Source organism: Gadus morhua, chromosome 18 (genome assembly GCF_902167405.1).
Source record: "Gadus morhua chromosome 18, gadMor3.0, whole genome shotgun sequence".
Lineage (NCBI taxonomy): Eukaryota > Metazoa > Chordata > Actinopteri > Gadiformes > Gadidae > Gadus > Gadus morhua.
In genome coordinates, this window is record NC_044065.1 from 2261583 (window position 1) to 2282197 (window position 20615).

The 20615-nt window shown below is 47.7% G+C and overlaps 1 protein-coding gene across 4 annotated transcripts in view; it reads right to left on the reverse strand.

Annotated features, from left to right (window-relative positions):
* myocd (myocardin) overlaps nucleotides 1-20615 on the reverse strand; it is a 31732-nt gene that overhangs the window by 3098 nt on the left and 8019 nt on the right. For 2 of the 4 annotated variants that reach the window (XM_030339815.1, XM_030339816.1), the window contains exons 2-10: nucleotides 20017-20082; nucleotides 5726-5913; nucleotides 4449-4553; nucleotides 3915-4240; nucleotides 3212-3362; nucleotides 2013-2582; nucleotides 1404-1913; nucleotides 940-1092; nucleotides 361-474 (exon numbers count right to left, since the gene is read on the reverse strand). In XM_030339815.1, coding sequence (XP_030195675.1) covers nucleotides 361-474; nucleotides 940-1092; nucleotides 1404-1913; nucleotides 2013-2582; nucleotides 3212-3362; nucleotides 3915-4240; nucleotides 4449-4553; nucleotides 5726-5913; nucleotides 20017-20082 — 2183 coding nt within the window. The remainder of the gene's footprint in view (nucleotides 1-360; nucleotides 475-939; nucleotides 1093-1403; nucleotides 1914-2012; nucleotides 2583-3211; nucleotides 3363-3914; nucleotides 4241-4448; nucleotides 4554-5725; nucleotides 5914-20016; nucleotides 20083-20615) is intronic. The other 2 variants (XM_030339817.1, XM_030339818.1) reach the window with 1 other exon arrangement.

A 20615-nucleotide genomic window follows, 5' to 3' on the forward strand; every position in this document is an offset into this window, starting at 1 on the left:
CAAAAATGTGCGTTCAGCACCGGTAAACCCTGGCAGACTTCGGGTGACCCCAGGGTTGGGAAACACTAGATTCATGATTCATGTTCCAGGTCAAGTGTTCAGCCCCTATAGCACCCCGTTTAGCATCCGGAAGGTCTGAAAGAAATGCAGTGGTGTGGTGACGACACACAGCGAGGTATGGAGGGTTAAATGAAATGAAGACGCATGCACTAAGAGAGAGAGAGAGAGAGAGTTGATGGAGGAAGAGAGGCGGCCAAAAGGTGAAGTTGAAGCAACGCCAACAGTTTAAAAAAAATTGAGATCGACTCCTAAGGATTCTATAGAATTGTATTGTTTTGGTTTTAAACGACTTGAATTTACCTGCTTGACTGCATCCTCATAGCATGGGGGGTGTCTTAAGTCACATACAGCTGATTCTGAGCTACTGAAGGCTGTGGTTTGGCTCACTTGCCGAGGAGAGGGCAAAACTGACATCTACATGGAACATAGGTGAGAAGTGTCACGTTAGCCCACCCAGTAGAACCAGGGGGGTGAGGCGTCCATCTGAGGGTCGTTGAATGTGAACGAATGAAGAGCAACACATCTGACCCTGTCCCTTTAAGAGGATGCTTAACGTTCGGATTGGGTTGGCGTCGAGAACCGTAGAAGTGAGATAACACATGTCTAACACACACACACACACACACACACACACACACACACATACAAACACACGCACACGAGAGAACGTGATGAAACAGACCGAACATCTGTTTCAAAGAGCGGAAATATGACCAGAACTACATCCCCAACCGAAGGCCCACCTCAACCGTGAAAGATAACGAACGGAAAAAGTAGAAAAAAAACAACCAAAAACCGAGTGAACGTGGATGAGATGGATGTGTTAATGACGTCACAGGGCTACGTTACACCTCATGGCGTTTCTCGGGGTGTCGTTACCTTTGGCGGGTTGCTGAGCGGGGGGGCTTTAGCGTGGCCGCGGTGGGCGTGGCCACAGTCGCCGCCGCCGCCGGGGGAAAAAGCGCCGTGCGGTCCTCTCTGATCAGAGGGGTACGGGGAGCTCAGCGGCTGGCCTCCGCTCTTCTGCTGCATCTGAACACATCAGGACGAACAAAGAGGTCTTTAGGAGGCAATCTATAGACAGAGGATGGCTATTGGAGGGTTTCAATCATGTGATCCGAAGTTCCCCCAAAGAAGTCCAAGCCGCCATCTTGGTGTTTTTTGTCCAAAACAAAGTCTACAATAACCTCAGGCTGTTTTTTTTATTATAAAAGGACAGAAACTTCCAAGATGGCGGTTTGGAATGTGCTTGACGTGACGTGAAGCCGCCCTTATGGGTACATCGTCGTGTCTGAGCGGCGTGCGTCCCAAGCGACGGTCCCGTGGATGGCGGGTGTGCATACCTGTGCGTGGCGCCCCCTGCCCTGGGGGAGGGGCAGGCCGCAGCCGTCGCGGAGGTGTGGCGGAGGGGACAGCAGGTAGGGCTGGTTGGGGGAGCAGGACCGGGGGCTGCCCGGCGCTCTCCCGCTGGGGGGGCTTTGGGGCGAGCGCTGGGGGCTGGGGAAGGCCGACATCGGGGCCTGGGGGCTGCCGGTAGCGGGGGCCGAGCCGGGGTCCGTGCACCGGGGCCCCGCGGGGACGGGCATGGCGTTGGGGTGCGAGGCCCCGCAGTGGCTCAGCTCCTCCAGGGGTTTGTGCGAGGAGAGAGGGCAGCTGGACGACATGGACATGGGCTCCTGTTTGATGGTCACCCCGAAGAACTGCTGGCCCCCCAGGGCTGGGGGGTGGTGCTGGTGGTGCTGGTGGGGGTGGTGCATGGACAGGGGGTGGGGGGCCGTGGGGGAGGGGGCGTTGTCCTGCGTCGACCCGTAGCAACGCTTCCTCTGGTGCAGCTGCAGCTTCAGCTCTTCCACCTGGAGGTCGGGGGGAAACAGATGTTAAATGGATCCCACGAGCCCGGGAGGGACTCCATCGTGTTGTCGACGCAAACAGCCGGTCCGACCGTCACCCACCTGTCTCTGCTCCTGGTGCAGCTTCCAGGTCAGCTCCTCGATCACCTTCTGCTTCTCCACCAGCATCTTGTCCTTCTCCGCCTCCACCGTCCCCTCGCCCTCTCCTCCACCTCCTCCTCCTCTGGCTCCTCCCCCGGCCCCCTCCTCGACCCCGGGGGCCCGGCCCGGGGACGCCCCCAGCAGGGCGAAGCGCTGGCCGGGCGAGCACATGGGCACGTCGCTGAAGCTGTCGGGCAGCGAGCCGCTGAGGGACAGCTCCGAGGAGGAGGAGGCGGGCGAGATGGGGGGCGTGGAGGAGGTGCTGGGGTACGGGAAGTACCCGCCCTGGGACGGGGCTCCGCTGGAGGACGAGGGCGACTGGTAGGAGGACTGGGACAGGGAGCCCGCGGGGGTCACGGGGAAGGTCATGGCGGCCGAGGCGGGGTGGAGGTGGTGGTGGTGGTGGTGTTGGTGGAGGTGGGGGTCGCAGACGCCCTGGTCCCTGTAGGGCCGGAGACGCTCGATGAGGGCCGTCTTGGTGCCTGACACGGGCATCCCCCGGACACGGAGCTGCTGCCGGAGCTCAGACACCTGGAGGGGCGAGAGGGACAGAGAGGGGGTGTTGGAAGAGAGGTAGGGGTAGCATCTGGTCTCGTCCTTCGGAGGAGACGTTAAACCGAGGTCCTGACTCACGGAGGTCATCAAAGATCCCAGGGCACTTATCGCAAAGAGGAGGGGATTCCCCGGTGTCCTGGCCCAACCAGGCTCATTCAATCCGGCCCCCTAATCACCCTCCTGTATAATTGCCTGACTCATTAATTCCCTCACTCTCCTCCTCAAGCTGGTGTGTGGTGAGCGTTCTGGCGCTGATTGGCTGCCGTGCGTCACCCCAGTGGGGGCTGCACACTGGTGGTGGTGAGTGAGGTCCCCCCCTTCACTATAAAGCGTCTTTGAGCGTCTAGAAAAGACGCTCAAAGACTAAATAATAAATAATTATTATTATTATTATTAGAGGTAGACTGAGACGCGAGAGACGGAGAGCGGTACTATTAGAAGAGGGGTAGAATAAGAGAGGCAGATAGAGATCGAATTGGAGACGGAGAGGGAGAGAAGAAGGTGGATTTGATTCAACAGATGCAATTACTTTGGTCAAAGCCTCGCCTGGAGGAGGAACTTATGCTTAATGTTATCGGTGTTTGAAACCTTGGTGGGACCCCTACCTTGAGGTCATCCAGATTGGCTGGCAGGGGTCCGGGTTTGACAGGGGATAGGCTGCTCTGGTTGGGGTACGAGGTCTTCACCGGGGAGGAGGAGGTGCTGTTGGCTGCGCTGGGGGGCCCGCTGGAGCTGCACGGTGTGAGGTGGTCGCCTCTGGAGGGGGAGAGGAGAGACCCAGGAGTCAGAGTCCGTTTTGGCGGGATTATGGAGACACAATCTGGATCACAATACCGGGGAAATTATTTGATGTGTCAAAGAACATGCAATACCCTCATACAGTGATCGGAACTTGAACACAACTCTACTCAAACGAGCAGTAGGCAATATTCCTGTAAAATAATCCAGCAGCTATCTGTAAATTCAGAAAAAAATATAGTTTTATGAGTGCCTTATGAATGTGTAGTAAACTGTCGTAGAATATTCAACCCGCTGGCCAGAAAACAACCACTCAGAGCTCGTTGTTTAGCAGCCGATCAGGAGAATGATCTAAAAAGTGAGGTTCCTGGCTGCCTTCCTCTACCAATCTACGCTGTTCTTTGCATGCCCGCTGATCTTTGCATGCCTGAGTGGACATTGTTCCAATGGTGTGGAGGGCCGAGGGCAGAGGAACGTTTTCTTTCTACTGCTCCTTTAACCTGAAAGGCTCGTACTCAGACAGTGGATTCTGAAAACACAGAACGGAGTCCCACAAATACCCCCACGTACTTGTGGTTGGGCGCCGACGTGGCCATGGGCTGGTAGCTGAAGGTGGGCTGGCGCTGGGGGATCTGGGCCTGGTTCTGGTGGGCGTGCACGGCGTGCTGGGCGTGCCCGTTGTGCGCCTGCGACTGGGCGTGCTTCTGCTGGCTGAGGATCTGCAGCTGCAGGAAGAGCTGCTGCTGCTGCAGCAGGCGGGCGTAGGCCGAGTCCATGGGCGGGGGGGACTTCTCCGCCTTCTGGTCGGGGGGGATGTACTGGTGGTACTTGAGCTTCTTCACCTTGGGCTTCACGTCCTTGGGCTTCTTGTGGCGGTTCTTGTCCGACGTCTTGGACTGCGTAGAGATGAGGTAAGGACGAAATCATACGTTTAGTTTGATTTCGATGTCGGACTGAAACACAGTAGAGAAAAGCTTGGTGTGGTGTTTAAGGTGTTCAATGCCATTTGAATCCCCTTGTGTGGTGTGAGACATCCTTGAATGTAGGTGTGTGCGGGGGGGGGGGGGGGGGGTGGTTATAATGCGTAGTGGAAGTCTCCCTGACCTTGACGATGGCTGGGACAGATAAGGGCATGGAGGGCTGGCTGCGGTTGGCGTCAGATAGTCCTTCTTCCTGACCTGGGTCAGATGAGTCCCGGGTGACTCCGCCCTGTTCAAAGGACACAAATACATGTTGAGATATATTTACATATGAATCATGTTAGCTACTCGGTACAGGTGCTGTGACAAAGTCCCTCTAGAGTCCAGTGTGTCAATGATTTTATTACAATCTCTTTTACACAGACCAATTTACACGTGATCAACTTAATGTTCTCCTGTAGTAATGTCAAAGGAAATTTAGTACCTTCAGATTTTTAGTACTGGTTAGCTAGCTCGGCTAAATGTAATATATTGTAGTAACTTAAACAGTATAAATTCCACCTGTAGAGGACAGGTGTGCTGCATCATAGCTTAATTAGCAGCTGACTGGGTTTTCATATCAGCCAATCACAGGTTGTGTGTGCACCGGTAATAGCATTTGTTTGACCCAGAGAGTCGTTATGATGCAAGGGGGTATGGTTCTGCTTTAACAGAAAACTGAAAGGCGAAAGGGCGATAGTCATTGTTAGTTAACCACCAGCAACAAGTCAACAACTTGTTGTTGGTCAACAATTGAATGTGGGAGGCCGGATCCACCATACTATTAAAAACAACAATATATCAAATCTCCAAAAGCCTGTCATCATGTTCTACTCTGGCTCACTTCTCAGACCTTGCAAACACACCGTTTTTCCTTCTAATGATGACTTCATGGCCGTAGTGCAAAGTAAGCACTTTGGAATCCAGGTCGTCTTGTGGTCTGATGGACATGCGGTCGGAAGAACTAGCTGAGTGTATCAGAGCGTCATGCGGGAATCACACACACGTGCACCCCTCGGCCTCCTCCGCGGAAGTCTCTTGGTCACCAATGACGCACTCGTGCGCTGCAGTTCACCGTGTCACCACCAGAGGGCAGGACCTCCAGTGCGCACCCGCCGCAGAGAGGAGGACGTGGAACATAAACAGGGGAGTACGGCTTAAAGGTCAAAGGCCACGCAGGAAGGATATATTGGTGCTGGTGGTAGTGATGGTGGGTGGGGGTGACTCCATAGAGCACCCAGAGGCTAACCGAAAAGGCTACGCAAATAAACAGCCAGAGGGGAGCAACTATTCCTAGATTTTGTTTGTATCTATTTATGGTAAGCTTGCGGTCAGGTGGTCCGTGTCGGGTTAAGGGTCGGCGGAGGGGGGGGGGGGGGGGGGGGGAGGAGAGGGGAGTGTTTTCCGCGGTGGGTCTGGTACCTGTCGGGGGCTGGTCAGGCTGGGGGAGGAGGAGGAGGACGGGGTGCTGCCGACGGGCTCCAGGGAGGAAGGTCCGGCCGAGCCGGGGGACTCGTCGGCGTGGTGCTGCTCCGGGGAGAGCCCGTCGCTGCTGCTGTCCTCCTCGAAGGCGTACGAGTCCTCCTGCTTGGGGAACTTTCCATGGTTCACTGCAAGGGGAGCGAGAGCCGGGGGGGGGAGGGGCGTTAGCATCGCTGGCGGTTAGCATCACGAGGGGGGTCACGGTCATTGAGGCGGCGGGGAGGGAGGTGTGAGAGTTGTGAAGAGTTGGAGGAAAGAAGGGCGAGATTTGGAAAATGTACATCAATGAAAAAACACTTTCACTTTCATTTCACCATCATTGAAAGGTTTTGCATCACACACCTGTGGTGGAATATGTATGTATTGAATGAATGAATGAATGAATGAATGAATGAATGAATGAATGAATGAAGGAATACATAACTATAGGTATAAGTACCAATCTAAGTTTTAGGCCCCGCGTGTTCCATGGGTAAAGAGCTTGTTACACGGCACACAGTGTATAGGTCATCGCTTGCATCTGGTCCAACACTCAGAGCAGTGGTGTGACGCTGGGTGGGTGAGAGAACGACATGGCCCATTCACAACGAGCACACCCCTGATTGGCTGGGCTGATAGCAAACAGGCTTTTTAATTGGAGGAGCTAAGTGTGGCCGCGGTTATCTCCAAGGACTGGCCCCGAGGTTAGCGAAGGGACGGAGGGAAAGGGTAGAGAGAGGGTGCGTGCGTGTGTGCGCGCGCGTGCGCGTGTGTGTGTGTGTGTGTGTGTGTGTGTGTGTGTGTGTGTGTGTGTGTGTGTGTGTGTGTGTGTGTGTGTGTGTGTGTGTGTGTGTGTGTGTGTGTGTGTGTGTGTGTGTGTGTGTGTGTGTGTGTGTGTGTGCGTGTGTGTGTGTGTGTGTGTGTTTGGTGAAGACTCTCCTTTAGTATCTGAACATGTGACCTGCCAAGTGGCGACCCTGGTTTCAATCACAATTCAAGCCTGTTTCTGCTGAACTCTCTCACACACACACACACCGACAAAACACCGACACACACGCACACACACACACACACACACACGCACAAGATATTTTGAGAAAGATGTGCTCGATGTCATTTACTTCCACCTGTTGCTATTTAACTTGATCACTCTTTCTAGCTACTCAATCACACATTACCTTGACACAACACACACACACACACACACACACACACACACACACACATACACACACACAAACAAACACGCTCCGTAGATATTTTGAGAAAGATGTTACTCGATGTTGTTTACTTCCACCTGTTGGTATTTAACTTTAACTTAACGCAACACAACACAAACAACACACACACACACACACACACACACACACACACACACACACACACACACACACACATACACACAATCAACCACAGACAGACACACACAAACACACACACACACACACACATTAATATAAGTAGGACATTTTGTTCCATTGTCATTCACTTAAGGGCCGAATTCTAAAAATATTTGACAAATATTCCTATATGATATTCTCCCCTCCATGAATGTGTATGTCACGGAGCGGATCTGGTGTCAGTGGGAGATTGAGAGGACGGAATGACGGGATATCGCTTCAGTTGACTGAGTGGTGGTTTTGAGTGCGGGGGAGGGTCTGATAGTTTTAAAAATGACATCACACAGGGAACCGTGAAACTTGTGGCAGTGCATCTCGTTAAGGGTCTGTGCTTCGAACAGCTCTTAAAGACAGAGCACATGGAGCACATGAGCTGTCATCTAACACTGAATACATCATCAGGGTATACCAGGGTGTCAAACCTACAAGTGTGTGTGCATGTATCAGTACAATTCTGCATGTTGATATTATATATATTTGAAATGTATAACTTGTGAAGAGCTTTTTGCTGGTTGCTCGTAGCTAGATGCAGCTATGCTTAGTCTGACGTGCAGAGACAAAATCATGCGTATGTATGTACACACGCTCACGCACATACACACACACACACACACACCATGGCACCCCCATGGCCGAACACATGTATATTATGTACACAACAGACAGACGGATGGACGTATACACACATGTATACATGTACGTACTCAAGCACACATCAATCATGTGACTAAATACATGTGTACATGTATGTAAACACAGTAGACACACACACACACACACACACACACACACACACACCCTAGCATGCAACACACACACACACACACACACACACACACACACACACACACACACACACACACACACACACACACACACACACACACACAACCTAGCAAGCAACACACACACACACACACACACACACACACACACACACACACACACACACACACACACACACACACACACACGTTTACCCTACCAACAGGGGACTATCGGTTTTCATCGACCAAGTGTGGACCTCTATTTCTGGTCATTTAAAAAATACAAAAACATAATACAGAGTTTAGTTTTAAGTTATTTTGTCATAACATAACTTCAAATGTGTTTTTTTGATTTCTTTTAAAGAAGTTGCCAAGAGGGGACTTGAATACTTAAGCGATATTTACATATCAAAGAGGGGACTCCATTCACTGCAGCAAGGGAGCTGTCTGTGCCTATTGTTTCACTCAATGAGTGTTTGCGAACTGCAACTGTTGCTTCTGTCAATGTGTTTACAAGGGAAAATATAAAAGATGGTCCCCACTTGGATTGTACAACATGACAGAAGTCCCCTGTTAAATGGTATGGGGCGACCCTCACACTCCTGCATGGATCTATTCATGAAGTGTGGAAAAGAACAAATGTAATCCTCATCAATAATCTATAATCATCTTTTAAGATATATTTAGAAGGGTTAAAAAATGTGCGTTTAATTTGCAATTTGCAAGTTAAATATGGACAATAATGCGATTAATCACGATTAAATATTTGTATTGATTGACAGCCCTAGTTAGCCCTGTTATCTATAAGTCTTTTTTCCTCATGACAAAATGTCTCTTATGAACTATGGAAGAACTGTGTGAAGGCTCTATGGCAAATTATTTATCTCTGCTCCACTTCACCACTTTTTTTCAAGGCGAGGATAAAAGCATAGAAAGAGGTGAAAACCACTATAAGTCGGGGCATGTGGAGAGTTTTAGTTATGTGCCATCTCTGTGCTGAGTTCCAAGTGCGGGTGTGGTGACGTATATCATATGCGTCGAGAGCAGCGAAGAGCTGTAGTTAACAAAGCGGCTTCACATAAAACCTAGAATTAACAAACTTCTTCACGAAAAATTTTAGTATTCTTTGCATGAAAAATTATCATTTAAATCCACAAACAACATATGTGTAATCCAGGGCATATAAAGACTGGGACCAGAAAATAATTATTTTCTCTCACCCATTCATATTTTTCGATCTCATAGGTCCCGTGAGCTCTACCGGAAGGGGCGTGACTTCGCCACTCTAGAGTCATTTTGTAGTAGTTTTTATAGCTGCTAGGCGTATAGAGTTCACCGTTCAAAGCGGGATGTTTATTGCGGGGGAGGAGCCACGGCGGCAGTCGTGATCGTAATTTCCGGTTAGTGCACCACGGAGTTCTCGATTTGGAACTCTCACATCTGAAAAAATAACGTAGTAGAAAGTGCGGATAGTATACTTCCTTTAAGTATACTCATGGAAGTACGGGTATGGTCTCACGAAAATACGTGACACTGTCACGTTATTTAATCTATTCAAACGTGATCAGGGACACGTAAGCCTATTTTCTAAATTTTGTATTTCAATTGGAAGTAGGCTATTTGTCGTGTCACTAAGCATGACTTCCAAACTAAGGTTCTGTCCGGGAGCGTTCTCCCTAATGTCCCTTATGGAGCTCCGTACAGATCATTCATTGTTGAAAATTGTCTGTGATAACTAACAAATGACAGCTTTTGGCCACCCGTTTCTACTTAAAATTGTCTGTGATAACTAACAATATGACAGCTTTTGGCCACCCGTTTCTACTTTCACCTTTGATACTGAGAAATTGTGACAATACACCATTAAATGCAGGTGCGCTGCTCTGTAGGCAAACCGCGAAGGAAAAAAGGGTAGCTGCTTCATCTGTTCTTTTTAGAATTGTATGTCTTGATGTTTATTTTATCTAGCCATCTATTCTCTTGTTTTTGGCTATGTGAATGAACGTCCGCGTCGATGCCTCGATCGCAAGTCCAGTGTCGCGAGCGGACGTTGCCATGACATCTAGAAATCATACCGTATTTAATGGGTTGTAGTGAGTGTAACATACTTCACCTACCGTATTTTGTTATGTGTTGTTCTTTCAATTGTGTTAGGCATGTCGTTTACTGTCTTGGTGGTTCAGGGATCGCTGTCCCTTTTAAGGATTACGAGCGTCTCATGACGTCAGAGCCCATGCGGGATTTGTTTACCTTCAGCACGTTTTGATTTCCTGTTTCTCTCTTACTAAATAAACGAGTCACACAACTGTGTGCTCAACGTGCGAAATTGTGTCTCTCACTTATGGCAATTTCCACAGGGTTATCATTAATATTGATGTGTAGGGGTTGTTTATAACTCGTGAATAATATTGTTTAGAGTAGACCACGGTCTGGGGGAATACTCTGATTCTGATTGGCTGCAGTGCGTGCATTAACTCCTGATATAGCCCTACACAGACACCTGCTAAGTAGTTCCAGTCAGTGTTTAGATTCTCTGCCCGAGCTCATACCCTATCCAATAATAAAGAAATTTGAATTTGAATGGTAACAATTCCGTTAAATCCTCGTCCTCGTTTTGAACGTCTCACTCATGGCCGATCAGTGTGTTCTTTCTGATTAGCTCTTAATTGAGATCACCTGTCACGCACCCCTTTATCAAAGGTGAACACAATGGGTTTGGTTTACTTTTCGCATCGGCCTGTGTCAATCGAGGTTGAGTTTAGTGAGGGTTGAAAGTTTTCGATCTGGATTGCAGATCACTATTGTCACTTTATACAAACTGAAAGTATGCGTTGTTGCGTGTTTGTTTTTGTGGGCATTTGACTGAACAGCCCAGACAAATGTTGCTACCAACATGGCACTTCGAAACAGACCACCGCAGTGAGTAAAAGTTATCTTCCTTTATTAAATGTTGACGTTTTTGGGCTGTCTCCTCAGACACAAGCCATCAGTATCCCTGCTCTTTGCACCTTGACATGCATGTCACCGCTATTTGTTAACCTAACTTTGCTGATTTGTATCTTGTGATGTGTGTGTGTGTTTTTCTTAACAGGTGTTGGATGACTGACAAGATCTATGGGGGGGCCCCCTTTGGGCCCCCCCATAGCCCCATAGTGGCTTCCTGAGCCATCTTTCGGTCTTGGTCAGGATTTGTTAGTTTCCCTTCAATGTAGCAGGCTACGGGTTTCTGAAGAAGCCTGCTTTACGTAGCATTGGAGTACAAATATTGTGCAAAATGCTCATGTAATTGCACTAGCGTTGGTAACCTGTAGATTAGCTTAGTTTAACGTCATTCGGTGCTGTCTGTCAAATGTGTGGCTTACTTTAAGTCCACAAGGCCCTCTGGTGAACCACGTTGGAACACCCCTGGACAAGGTGATTAGTCACTGGGTGTGTGTGCTAAAGTTTTGTTCCATTTTTCATTAGTTGGTTAAGGTTTGGTAGAATTGTTTGGATCCTAGCGACGTTATGGCGTATGTACAAGAGCCTACCGTGGCCAGGCCACAGTTGCGACGGCCACGGCCAGATGGCCTAGTGTGAGTGCAACCTTGATTGCATTTGTATACTGTTTACCATTGGATGTTTATGCAATTTGGCTTAATTCATCCGCTGTAAAGCTGCATTTGACTATTCCAGGGTTGTTTTGTACAGGCTTTCAATTGACCATGTTGACTAGTTTGTGGGAAGTTTTTTTTTTTTTACCCTTGCTTACAATCCAACGGTTGCGACCACTTATGCAACTGGGCTGTGAACCTTGCAATTCTAGTTGTATATTTGTACACGCAAGCTTGTCCATTTCTATCGCCATCACTAACACTAGCTTCAGCATTTCCTTGTAGGCCATTAGCTGACTTGTGTATTGGAGCGATGATTTGGGTATTTTAAGATGCTTGAAAACCTAAAATAAAGCAAAATGCGTGTCTGGTGTGCAAGAGCCAATTTGTTGGCTTGCAGTAGTCGAGGAGTTGCCGTAGGTCGTAAGCCATCTGGAGGTTGTGGCAATGGAGGCTTGTGGTAGATCTGCCATCCAAGAAAGGTTAATTCTTCTGAAGCATGATTAATAGTTTAGTAAATTGAATCTATTCATATAGAACTATAAAATCCAAGACTGCAGCCCGTAACTTGGATCGCAATATGTGGAAAGTATTAGTCTTCATTTGTAACAACAGAATAATTAACATGACTAACTGGGTTTCTTCCATTTTCTAACTAGGGGGACTTGACTGGTGAGTCTACTGGATTAATCAGTAGCGGTACTTTGCTCAACAGATTTGATGGCATGACTACAGGGTGACAAAGACAATTATTCCCTGCCTATCAAAAGAGACTTCTAAAACATATTTGCTAGAACAGTTCCTATACTTTTTGTATAATATGGTCATGCTGCAAATTTACTTTTTGTAGTTGCTCCATATTTAGTTCTTTGACAGCCTCACCTGCTAGAAAAGTCTATTCAAATCGGCTAAATATAATGAACTAAATTAATAGCCATGGAATGTTGTCACTCATACTAATGGCAAATACCCCCTTTCAGTTGGTGGTTCAACACTGATGTCTCTCTAGGCTTGAGGGAGAGCTCACAAGTAAATTACACGAATGTCCTGGAGCAATTGGGAATACACTTTTATTTAGTCTACCTGACCAGGGACATCTTTGAACTATAGGTCACCTAACCCAAACTTTTCACTCTTGTTAGGTTGTCATTTTCTCTTGTTTTAACCCGAAAGGGCTGAAAATATCAACATTTTAGGTATTCTGTTTGGATAATGTGCAAAACTTGTGGCTTCACTAATAAAAAACAGTACTGCAAAGTGCTTCCACAAGTTTAAAAATGGGCAGAAAAGGAACTGCCAACTAAATCTATTTAACATGGGTAGAAAGTTTCCATGGAAGCTCTTGGCTGCTGGTTCCCAACACAGCGCCACTGTTCGCCTGTGACCTTGCGTTTAACTTTTTTGGACTTTTGGTGACTTTCACAAAAGAGAAATGAACTGGTTAATACAATAAACAAGACATTTGAAACTTCAGCTACATATTTATCTATTTGTACTGCCTTTGATTTCAACCCGTGACATGTTTGTCAGGTGATAACTATGTACCTGTGACCGCATATCATGGTACCATTTTGAACTGTTTGTGGATATTGCATTAAATCCATATGCTTGAAACTTTTCAATAATGCATATCAACAAAACAATGGAATGAAATAAATAGTTCAAGCAATTTAACTTGGCTGCTTTTACATTATTACTCATTTTGGGGGTTATTTCAGTCTCCAACCTGCAGGTCGTGTGAAGAATCATATTGTGAATGGGAATATTCTATAAATGCCTTGATATCATCTTTCGTCTCAACACTTCTGCTGCAGCAGCTTAAAGTCTCACTCCGAGAACCTTAAAATATGAATCAATCCATTAGAAGTATGAAAATATCTTCCCGGTGGCGTAACGGGGCAAACAAGGTGTGCTTTGACATCTACGTTTTGAGGCGATTGCAACAGTGCCACACATGATCATGTCGAAGTAGGTGTATCAGAATGGGCTGACGTCTTCAATGAAAACAGCTGAAAACGAAGCGGTATGAAACTAAAACTGTGATTCTGAAGACATTTTAAATGATATCGAAATTCTGTTTAGATATTATTGAAGATACAATTGTGTAGATTTGTTAAATGGTTTGCACGAAGATAAACGGTTAAATTGATTTAGTTATGTTACTTCTACAGTTGAAGTACGACTGATGATTTGAATACCGTCTTTCAGGGGATTTTTCGGGTTTATTTTTTTCTCACGTCGCGCCCCCCCTGAAGAACTCTGGCGCCCCCCAGGGGGGGCGCGCCCCACAGTTTGAAAACCACTGTGTTAGACTATTCTATTCCTAAAAACACACTAATAAATCAAGTTTGAAAAATTATTATTACATTAGTTGAGATTGCTATCTTTCCCTTACAGTATATATAGTTATTACCTCTTTTCATAAACGAAGGAGTGTGAATGTTGCTCCATGCTATCTAAGAAGGGACTTGTGTCATTTTGTAATAGCCAACAGTGTCATCCAAATTAAATGTATTATTATTATTAGTGGACCCCTGTCACTACATACAAAAAAAGTGTGGAACTTTTAAAGCTGAGCCTTTTTTGTTTGCATGAATCAAGAGACTTTACTAAGTAGTCTGTTTAACAGCCCTCTACACTCTGACAGACGTGTGAACGACTGCAGGTCGTATAGCGCCTCAAGCTCTGGCCAGCAGAGGCGCTATAGAGTATGGACTAAACACTCACACACTTTCAGGTCCCCTCTTGGCAAAAGTTGTGAAAATGCGTCAAAATATTTTAGGCATGTTTTTAGGTTGATTTAAGGCATGACCAAAAGGGGACCTGAAAAATGTCCCCTCTTGGCTCGGAGGTCCCGTTGGTGAAGGTGTTACGACGCCGAAGTCCACTGTTGGATAGTTAGGCGAGTACACACACACACACACACACACACACACACACACAACCTAGCAAGCAACACAAACACACACACACACACACACACACACACACACACACACACACACACACACTGCTTAAGACGTTAGGGCCGAGGTATTTACTAAAGTTACTGTATGCAAGACTTTATTCTATAGGCATATTGTTTATACTATAGTTACTATATAGTATAAAATGTATACTCTATGTATATATTACATCCCACAGTTACTATCTACTATACCTTTAGTTGACACTATAGGTACACGGTATAAACTAGCAGGCCGCTGGCTCCTTCTACAACAACAGTTTACAGGAGGATCAAGGAGGATCAAGGAGGTCCAACCCCAAAAGTGCATCCAAACACAGAGGAGGACAGGAACACGAGGAGAGTGATGGAGGAGGAAGTGGGAGGGCAGGTCGTAGGAGGAGGACGAGGAGGAGGACGAGGAGGAGGAGGAGGACGAGGACGAGGTTGGGGAGTGGAGAGTAGAGAGATGAAAGGCAAAGACCGCCTGGTTGGGAATGCGGTAGCCATGTAGACAGGCTGCGGTCTGACTCACCGCTAAATCAGCTTTTCTTAGACCGCGGGTCGGGAGCCCGACGTTGGGTCGTGATCCAGCGGGAGGTGGACTGAGCACGGAGCACCCTGGAAACTCTGAGTGCAGCGGAATGGGTGATCCTTGGCCCTCGGTTCTATTTACATCCTTACGGTACCGACGGCGATATATTGTTTCTCTTCTTCTGACAAATGTACTTAATGTAAGTCGCTTCGGGTAAAAGCGTCTCCTTAATCCCCTAAATGTAAATGTAATTCCTTGTTTGCGTACGAGTGTACACAAACACAGATTTATTTACTAGATGTTGTGTTTCACATGTTTGTAGAGCGCAGGTAACAGACTTGTAGCACGACATCCCCCTCCGAACTCAATCTTCGATACATTGCTAACAAGAGCTTGTATGGATCGAGCCTAAACACACTACAGATAGAAGAGTGGACGTGCCTTTGAATAAAGTTCAGTATGATCTTTGTTCGTCCAATGGGAGCCCGTCAGACCTGTCTTGTGTTCTGTAGCTCTGCTCATAGTACACTGTCCCAGACACCTCCAGTCCTGCAACAATAAATCAACTGCTCTAATTAGAGTGAGGGTAGGGGGGGGGGTGGGATAGACTGCTGTTCACAAATCTCATCGATTCCAGAATAAATAATCAGGCTTGTGTGCGTGTGTGTGTGTGTGTGTGTGTGTGTGTGTGTGTGTGTGTGTGTGCGTGTGTCTGTGTCTGGGGGGGGGGGGGACTGATTACCTGGCGATAGCCTGGAGGGAGGCCTGGACAAGGTTTGATTATCTCAGCGAGAGAAACCAAGAACTGCACTTATTTGGTCAGATGTGTTTCTGGTTTTGAGTTCACGCTTTTGGGATTGATTTTGAGAGACGAAACAGTACACCGTTAGAGTCACAGCGAGCTGGTTAGTGTTATTGTTTGAGGAAAAATGAGTTGAAAGCGAGAACTTGATAGGCGATTTCATGCGAAGGGTGGAACAATGAGTTCAGCGTGGAAATCCCGTCACGCCGGTGTTTCACAGTAGTTCTCCTTGGTTTCTGCACAGCTATTTGGCGCATGGTTCAGATAGAGATGTGCAAGGCCGACATTTACAGCTCCTCGCCGCGGTCAAAACAAACACAGGTAATCTTTACCTGTGTTTGTTTTGAACCGAGATGGAATAAGGCAACGAAAGGAAAGTAAGAAAATAGTTGAAATTTATGTCTGAATAAACAGAGAGAGCAAGGGTGAAAATAAGGGTATAATATTGTCCGGGATCGACATTATCAGATGTTTATGTTCTGATATGAACCAGTACATTTCAATCATTGTGTAGTGTTTGGTTTTCTAGGTTGCTCAATATCGACCATCCGTCAACAAAGGAGTAGATCCACCTCAAACTATCCTGCAACATTTTACAGTAATAGCGGCTCACAGTAATAATGTGGAAAATTTCATACAACTTAAATCAGTAGTCTGAATGACGATCAACTGATAATAATGAATGAATAATTACAATTACGGAAATAAAACAAAATATCTTTAAATTATTAACACAGCAATTTGGCCCAACACCTAAAATATTGAACGCCACCTCATCAAGGGCCAGCCTGATACCGAAACATCAACATCTCCTCCAAAACCGGCAGACAGTAGTCCGGATAAGCGCCTTTCGTCGCACGGCTGAGCGCTCGCTACTAGCCGTCGTGTTAGCGCGCAAATCGCCCGGGGGAACAGCAGGGTGACATCAGCATATGTTTACGCCTCAGCCGTCCTGGCCTGTCGTACCTCCTCCCTCCTTCCTCCTCCACCCTCTCCCTCCTTCCTCCTCCACCCTCTCTCTCTCCTCCCTCCGACCCTCTTAAAAACGAGCTCGCGGCGCCGGACCGCGCGGCTGCTCAGCGGGATGATTTAGGATCTGATTTGATGGCTGGGGGGACACGCAGAGCTTTAAGTTTGTTTAAACTAAGAGCCATGATGGAAGCGTGTAGACGGGCTGGTCAGGCCCGTCGCAGTAGCAGACTGGAGTCTCCCCAGTGATGGCTGGCGTGATGTAACATGACGCAGCCAGACTAAAGAAGGCTTACCCGGTTTTAAACACTCCTAAACATTCACGCACACATGCACAGAACAGCGTGTGTGTGTGTGTGTGCTTTCGTGGATGTGTGTGTGTGGCGACTTCGTCTGTGAAACGTAAACAGTGCACTGAGAGGTAAGGCATGGCGTATGAGGCCGAAAAATGTATTTAGCAATTCCATGTAGCTTTAATAAACGGCACTTATGCCATGCAAAACATTTAAAGCTTTAACCATCCTGCTGCACTGTAATACCAAGTTCTATCTGTTTCCATGTCCACATTCATGCATGCCTTTGTGTGTTTGTGTTTATGTGTTTTTGCAGGTGCCCTTTCAAATGAATATTTGTGTGTGTAAATATATCTATACAGAATATAGATGATTGTGTGCGTGTGTGTGGGTGAGTATACGTACATGTGTGTGTGCTTGTACATGTATGTGTGTGTGTGTGTGTGTGTGTGTGTCTGTGTGTGGGACTAGATGGGAGCCTAGGGGGGGAGCAGCCAGTCAGTGTTCACCTCTTCAGGCCGCACGCCAGCCAGGACTGCTCCCTCCCTCACCTCCCTCCCTCCCTCCCTTCCTCCCCCCCCCCCTCCCTCCCTCCCTTCCTCCTCCCCCCCTCCCCCCCCCCCCCCCTCCCTCCCCTCCTCGGACTCGGGGCTAGTCTAATAAACACCAGATGTTCCCTGGGTAATATATACACAGACCCTGCACGGCTGCGTCCCTCTCCCCGACCCGGACCAATAACACAGCCGAATGGGGGGGGGGGGGGGGGGGGGCACCACCTGACGTAGGGACACCGTCCACCGGAGCGCTGGGGTGTGGACCAGGAAGATACAGGCCTCAAACCGGAGCCCCCGTGTGTGTGCATGCGTGTGTGCGTGAGAGCCTATGTGTGTGTCTGTGTGTATATGTGTGTGTGTGTGTGTGTGTTTGGGTGGGGGGGACCCATGAATACTAACAAATCATATCCTAAGAGAGATATTTAAAAAAAACCTACATATTGACCAATGGGGATAGAGCTTTGTTGTCTTTTTTAAGCGATTAGAATGTAGCCGTCCAATCAGCTTGCTCCTTACTGCCTTATCTGCTCCAAAAACTGATAGGCCTGCGTCTGGCTTCTGGGTTTTGTCCCCTGCTGCTCCTCCACCCCCCTACCCCACCTCTTAAAGGTACACACACATGTGCACACACATGTGAACACACACACACACACACACACACACACACACACACACACACACACACACACACACACACACACACACACACTTCCCCACTAGTTATCTGGCGGCTGGGTTTCTGGTTAAGTTTAACCACATACCATAGATCTAATTCTGGCCTTCAGTACAGTACAGTACAGTACAGTACAGTACAATACAGTACAGTACAGTGCAGTACAGTACAGTATAGTACAGTACAGTGCAGTACAGTACAGTACAGTACTGTGCAGTACAGCGGTCCCCACCAAAATAAGGGTTGAAAAATGACCTTTATAAAACATGTGGAAGATTCCCATGCATGTCGAGCTGCAGTGTTCGTAGGGCAGCATGGAACATGACAGAGAGGCACGTCGCCGCTCATGACCCCCCACGCTGTCATGGCAACAGTTGAGAGGAAGTGTAAACTACACAGGTCCCTTCCCACAGGAAAAAAGCAGCCGGACTGACTGAAGAATGTTAATTTGTTCCGAGGAAAACCAACGCCGTGCTCTCCCGGCCTGGGGACCCCGCCCCCCTGCACACACAGGAGCGAACCATAACAGTGTACACGGTGTTCCTAATGACCTTAGGATAACAAGGTCCGGTAGTAGTATGGCAGAGGCTTCGCTGCAGAAAACGGTTTCGAAAAAACAAGTCACCAAAGGGCTCAGTGAGTGAGTGAGAGACTGCGTGAGGCGCTCGCGATGTAAGCAACGAGAGCCAGAAGGTCCTGCTCTCCCCGTCTGTGTTTGGGTTGGAGTGAGGTGTGGCGTGAGACCTTCACGGTGAGGCAGGATGCTCAGGGCGGCTGCCACGTGCTAGCCTCGATCTGGTTGGACGGTGGACAGGGGGGGTTGTGACATGGACGGTGTTTTGATGTGCGGCGCTGTGTAAACAGGTGTGTTCTGAGTAAATCTGCCCTCTCCCCTAACTCTCGCACACAAGATTCTCCTCGGCAGCACGAGAGAGCATTCCTCTCCGGTCAATCCACGACCTGTCTGTCTGGCTGCCTGTCTGTCTGTCTGTCTGTCTGCCTGGCTGGCTGCCGTACCTTCCTGTCTGTGTCCCTGCCTGGCTGCAGTATCAATCTGTCTGTCTGTCTGTCCGTCTGTCTGCCTCGCTATGGTTCCTGTCCACCTGGCTGCCTTTTTGCCTGTTTGTCTGTCTGTCCGCCTATCTGGCTGCAATACCGGTCAGTCCGTCTGTCTGTCTGTTTGTCTGTCTGCCTGGCGGCGGTGCCTGTCTGTCTGTCAGCATCTCACTAACAGATCTGTGCTGGCTGGAGGCTCACTATGTGGCAGAGTGAACGGAGTGCGAGCTAGGCTACTCTTCTACTAACTTCTTTCAGCTCCTCTGAAACGACTTGTTCTGTGGTTGTCTCTGTGTTGCGACAGCTTTTGGTAATAAATGTTGATTTTGATGATCGTTAACGACATGAATCAATGATGTATTGCCAATGCCTTGGCATTATATCGTTATGTCTAATGAAATATATTAGAAGCGATATGTCATTTGAAGAAGTTTGTTTCACCCTGTCTTCCCAGTGGTCCCTTAGATTTCTACTGGCATTTGACAATTTTCTATTTGAGGCGTGTGTGTGCACGGCGATGGGTTGTGTGTGTGTGTGTGTGTGTGTGTGTGTGTGTGTGTGTGTGTGTGTGTGTGTGTGTGTGTGTGTGTGTGTGTGTGTGTGTGTGTGTGTGTGTGTGTGTGTGTGTGTGTGTGTGTGCTGGGTTCAACACGGGGGGCTACTCACGAGGCATGGTGCCCTGGCCTGCCAGTTGCTCTCGTGCCCGCCGCTGCTGAAGTCTTAACTGAAGCACTAGAAGTGGTGATGGGAGGGTGGAGGAGGGGGAGGGTGGAGGAGGGGGAGGGTGGAGGAGGGGGAGGAGGGGTGGGGGTGAGCGTGAAAGAAAAGGAAAAAAAGACGACAGAATTGGGAGCAGATAGGAAATAAAATGGCAGGTGACAAAAAAAAGGGTCTGACAAGCGAGTGAGCAGCGATAAGGTAACAGTTTACAATAAGGGTTAATTAAACGTTAATAAATGCAAAATAAGCATTAACAAACCGTTATTAACAGTTCACTAATGTGTCTAGTAATCATTCACTAATGTTTACCTTTCTTCTGGCGTTCATGTTAAATATTGTAATCATTTATAATTTTTTTAAAAGAGTTAGGGTTAACTCCTATATGCTCAAGCTATGTACAAATGCCTATTACTGCGTTAACTACTATTAATTAATGGTTAATTAATGTACCCTTATTGTATAGTGGTCCCAGTGGGGTTGAATGAGCAAAATCAGAATAAGCAGGTAAAAGCATGTTTTACCATGAGCTGAAACACACACACACA